The 5,380-nt window shown below is 40.5% G+C and overlaps 1 protein-coding gene across 1 annotated transcript in view; it reads left to right on the top strand.

Annotated features, from left to right (window-relative positions):
• Canx (calnexin) overlaps nucleotides 1-968 on the top strand; it is a 45,934-nt gene extending 44,966 nt beyond the window's left edge. The window contains exon 13 of the mRNA XM_013030887.1: nucleotides 954-968. Coding sequence (XP_012886341.1) covers nucleotides 954-968 — 15 coding nt within the window. The remainder of the gene's footprint in view (nucleotides 1-953) is intronic.
• The last annotated feature ends 4,412 nt before the right edge of the window (nucleotides 969-5,380 follow it).

Below are 5,380 nucleotides of genomic sequence, written 5' to 3'. Positions count from 1 at the left end.
TGTGTGTGTGTGTGTGTGTGTGTGTGTGTGTGTGTGTGTTTTAAACAATTCTGTCTCATCTACATCTCCACTAAGTATTTTGTGTGTGTGTGTGTGTGTGTGTTAAACAATTTTGTCTCATCTACATCTCCACTAAGTATTTCTTGCACAAGTCAGTGCATTCTAAAGTTTTATCTCTGCTTTAATTCATTTTACACTAATTTTTGTCTTGGGTGCCAGTACTGGGGCTTGAACTGAGGACCTAGGTGTACTAATGCCACCACAGACTGACATTTTATTACTTGAGCTACAGCTCCACTATTGGTTAATTGGAGATAAAAGTTTCATAGACTTCCCTGCATGGGCTGACTTTGAACTACGATCCTTATATCTCATCCTCCTGAGTAGCTAGGATGACAGGCGTGAGTTACTGGCACCCAGCTTCATTTAACACTTATTTGTTCAGTGCCCATTATAATATGCCAAGCATTGTCAGTGAACCAAGACAAAGATAATAGTACCTTTGAGAGAGCTGGAGTTTTAGTAGAGTCAGACAGTAAGCACTGGATTCTTGAAGGAAGTAAATGACATGGTTTGTTACATAAGCTATGAGAAGTTGGATAGGAAACAATGGTAGAAGTGCTGAGGTGGAATAGGTTCCAGTAGTAAAGAGCTCATCAGAAAGGTGACATTTGAATGAAGCCTTGAGTGAGGTGAAGGGTTTTTTGAGCGGTTGTTAGTGGGAAAACATTCTAGGCAATTAGTGTAAGGCCTACAGCAATAGTCTAAAAGGCAAGATGGCCAGTAGCAAGAAGAATGCTAAACAAGAGTGAAGAAGGTTCCAAATGACACGGGTTTCCCAGGCCATTGTGTGGACATGGCTTTTTCTTCCTAGTATATATATGTGCAGCTATTATGGACTTTGGAGCACAGGTTTGGCATGATCTGATCAACTCTTGCTGTATTTTCCCTAGCTCCAACAGACCTGATATGAGATTATTACAGGCTCCTGTAATAATTACAATCTGAAGTAGAATGCAGTTCCTGATGGTTGGACCATGTCTTAAGCTATTTTTATATCTCCCAAACTGCTTCAGCTAATTTTTTGAAAAAAAGTTGCTTGTAGGATTAAATAAATTCAGCCTTTTCAAATAGTAAGTTGCAATAGTCAGTTTATGATAGCATAGAAAGAGCACTGAGGGCTCAAGTGGTAGAGCACTGGCTTTGAGCTGAAATGCTGAGGGACAACGTCCAGGCCCAGGGAAAGACCATTGGGATTTTACTTTACTTGGATTGTCTCCAGTTTTCTTTTGAAGAAAGCTTTTTCATTTTTAGACTGGAACCAACATTACCATAGTCTAGTACTTTCTTAGGTAGGATTAAGCAAGTAACAAATGTAACCAGATTGCTTGATCCATTTTCAAGAAAATGTTTATGGGGTTGCCTGAGGAAAGTACACGGTTAGCCCAGCGCCAGTGACTCACATCTGTAATCCTAACTACTCAGGAGGCTGAGATGTGAGGGTCATGGTTCAAAGCCAGCCCGGGCAGGAAAGTCCATGAGACTCTTATCTCCAATAAGCCACTAGAAAATCGGAAGTGGCGCTGTGGCTCAAGTGGTAGAGCGCTCACCTTGAGCTGAAGAGCGCAGGGGCAACACCCAAGCCCAGAGTTCAAGCCCCACATCCAACCAAAAAAAAAAAAAGTAACATGGTTTTGGAAACAAAGACAATTTGAATGTATACAAAAATGTATACCTCTGTGCCATAAACTGGTTTTGTTCATTTTCTTATGTTTCTTTTGCTTCAAATGAATTACTCAATTTGGTTAATTGTGGAAATTTGAATTTTTTAAAATTTGTTAATTACAGTGAATTTATTTTCTTTTCAATTGATAGGAAGATGAAGTTTTGAACAGATCACCAAGAAACAGAAAGCCAAGACGAGAGTGAAACAATCTTAAGAACTTATCTGTGAATTCCTCTCCCTCCCCTCCCCTGCAAGTGTGGTCCTAGGAGAGGGCCTGGCAACCTTAGGTTGAAACTCAGAAAACCTCAAGATGACACCATCAGCAGGTTCCAGCTGAGCGCTAGCCTGTGTGATTTTAAACATCTAGCAGTAAATAATTGCAGTTGTGACATAAAGGACCCTGTTTCTGTAGAAAGAAAACATTTAACATAATGGTTGTGAAATGTAACATGAAGCAACTAACTTGTATTTTTTGTTTTGTTTTTAAACATCTTTCTTTAAAATAGAATGATAGAAGTTTTGCCAGTCTAAAATCTTGGCTTAATTTATTAATCTGTCCATGCAGAAATAACACCAACATTTAGAAAAGCTAGGGGGATGAATTACAGTTTTTCTAATCTAACAGGTTTGTTTTTTTTTTTTTAGGTTTGATATTACAAAACATTCAAGTATCTGTGGCCCTTGAAATTGGTAATCATGTCTAAGTACAGTCCTTTGTGGTTATAATCTTGTTTTTTTTGCTTCTATTACTCAATTCCTCCAAGAATATTGAGAGTAGATAGAAGTCCAAATTTATATATAAAGATTTTGTTTAAGTTGTATTAAAAATAGACTTATAACACACACACACAGCTTTCACTTGGATGTTGGTTAGATCATAAGGTTTGTGTGTTCTCTTGCCCTTGGAACTGCTTGGTTCCCAGTCAGCTTTTCAGTTGATGGAGGTGGTGATTTAAAACAGCACCTGGGCATTCCTACTTCACACATTGGAGTCTCTGGTCCCCGGCCTCCTAGAATGCTGGCTTTTTAAAGAAACACTGGCAGGGCAGGTGGGCTCCAGAGAAGATGCTTCACCACTTGTTCCACTGTGTTGACACTGTTTTCCTTACCTATTTTCCCTGCCCCAGCTCTTTCTCTGCTATGCATTTTCTTCACAGCGCAGCTTGCAGTCCGTTGCTGAAAATTATTATAAAGCTCTGCATAGTGTTAAGCTTTATTGTGATTAAGTGTATGTTTCTTTTTAAGCAGACCCACACCTTTCCAGGGTCAAAGTACAGGATAGAACACAAACTTCCATTCTTATCCATTTCCTTTATTCTGTGTAAAGACTTTAGAAGTCTAATCCAGACGTGGGCCAATTCAGAATTGACTGTAATTGAACATAGAATAAAAGTATTTATGGGAGGAGTGACATATAGCATGAATTACCTGATTTTTGTAGAATATTTTAAGTTCATTCGCAATTCATGTAACAGCCATGTCTTAACTTTACACAATAAAGGAGTCCTTTTCAATTTTTTTTTTTAATGTGGCTTGAAGGATTTTTTTCAAAAGATTTTTAGGAGGTTTTTTTTTTTATGTGGAATGCAGATGGGTGCTATTAGAGCTTCTCACCATCACTATGGTGTAATTTTATTATTATACCACACTGAAATGTATTCAGAAACATTGTTTCCATTATATTCTTTGTTCAGAAGGTTTCAGAAATACCGAAGATACTGTTCTTGCACTGAATATATAAACACTCTCCAGTGTTTATATTAGGGAGACATTAGAGAGGAAGTAAAGGATGAAGACTATCCATTTATTTTATCTTTAAAAAAATACTGGTTTGATTAAATTCTTTTGAGGATGGGATACATTTTTCTTGCTGCTGTTCAGTGCTTTATCCTTTTCATTGTTGTTTTGTGGTCATAGTGACCTTAGCTATGTAGCTGACTTTCCCAAATGTATGGAGTGCAAATAAAGAGTTACTTAGCAAGAACTGAAAATATGACTGCAGGTTTCTCCTTGAAGCAAATATGTGGGTATCATTGCATTTCCAGTCATTGCCTTCTTCATTGTTCATTGACATATTCCATGTCTATTTCCCAGCTGAACTGTGAAAAGACAGGGTTGAATCGTTAGTGTTTATTGCCTTTCTGAGTTTATTTAGCAAAATGTTATGAAAGAACACATAAAAAACACCTCAGCTCTAGTTTTGTTTAAGGTTAGCCTCCTGGTTAAAGTGTCTTGACACTAAATAAATGGCCAGTAGATTTAGCTCTTGAAAAAAGCACAGGGCTGGGAATGTAGCTCATGTAGTGGCGGGGTGCCTGCCTAACATGTTCAATACTCTTGAGTTTGACCTCCCCACCGAACACCTCAAAATAAAAGCGATTTCTTATATTTGGATATTTACATGCTGGTTATCTACCTGTTTTAACATGCCCACACACAATCAGATCTGTTCCTTCAGTGTTCTTACTAGTTTTCTTCACTTTTCTCAAGTTGTCACATTATTGAATGGTGTCATATTAAAGCTGTGTTAAGTGTCTTGCTTTTGACTGAACTTCGTGGTAACCTTCGATGAGATCTGTTTTATTGTTTCTATAGTGGGGTAATGGTCTTTTTATTAGAGTTGCTAATACTCTAGAATTAGAATTCAGAGTTCAGATTTTGTATTTTTCTACTGTTTATATAAAAAACATTTGGCTCTGGGCTTTTTTTTCCCCCTGATTTTAAAAAGAAAGTCTTTAGAAATGTGATAACACGTTTGGGATGCTGGTGGCCTCTTCCACTGGAAACCTCCTAAGCACTTAGGGCTCTGGATCCCACATAGTCTGGGTCTTAATAATTAACAATATTTAACTATTTCGGTTTCCCTTCTCTGCCACTCTGCCTACTAAGTAACATCACTGTAGACCTGTGTGTTTGGTTGGATGGTGTTGAGTGAAGCTGGAGGTCATGCTCCCCGTGGAAGCGCTGTAATGCAGCTGGACTCCAGTCCACACTCTCACGTCGAGGTTTTTTTCCTTGCTTTTTTTGGTAATGAGACTGGTGCCGACTTAACATAAAATAGGCGGAAATGGTCGGTCCCAGTGATTCACAAGGGTGCCGGGAGGAAACCTCTGGCTCACTTGTGAACAATCCTGACCAATTATGGGGCTGGATGTAAGGAATGAGGTCAAGGAGAAACGGCTGGAAAAACCGTGTGCCTGCTCTGAGTTTGCTAAAGCCCCGATCAAAAAACAGTCGATGGAAAATGTGAAGTCCCGTCCTGCCAGGCGGGCATCTGGTTCTGGCCAGTTAGCACCGTACTTGTCGGTTCACCCCGCATTCCTCGGGGACCCGGAAGGGCCTGCCTTCAGGGGGCGGCGTTTAGAAGCCCTCTGTCGCCTCTTGGACAGGCTCCTGTCAGTCACCGCTCGGTCCGCGAGGCGGAGGCCCGCCCCGGGGCTTCCCTTCGCCCCTCACTTGAGAGTTCCTTTTAAATACCGCTCACTAGCCCAAGCCGTCCCCTTACGTGCTCGTGCCCACGCCCGCGGGTGGCGCCTTCTTCCTTGTCTGATTGGTCGCGGCCCTTGTCCGTTTACCGTAACGCAGGAGCTCGTCGGCGCAGGCCCCGCCCTCTTCCGAGAGCCCTGAAAACAATTTTAAGATGGCGGCGGCGGC

This window comes from Dipodomys ordii, unplaced genomic scaffold (assembly GCF_000151885.1).
Source record: "Dipodomys ordii isolate 6190 unplaced genomic scaffold, Dord_2.0 Scaffold135, whole genome shotgun sequence".
Classification (NCBI taxonomy): Eukaryota; Metazoa; Chordata; class Mammalia; order Rodentia; family Heteromyidae; genus Dipodomys; species Dipodomys ordii.
Note: the sequence above shows the minus strand (reverse complement) of the source record. Positions and strands in the feature narration are given on the sequence as shown.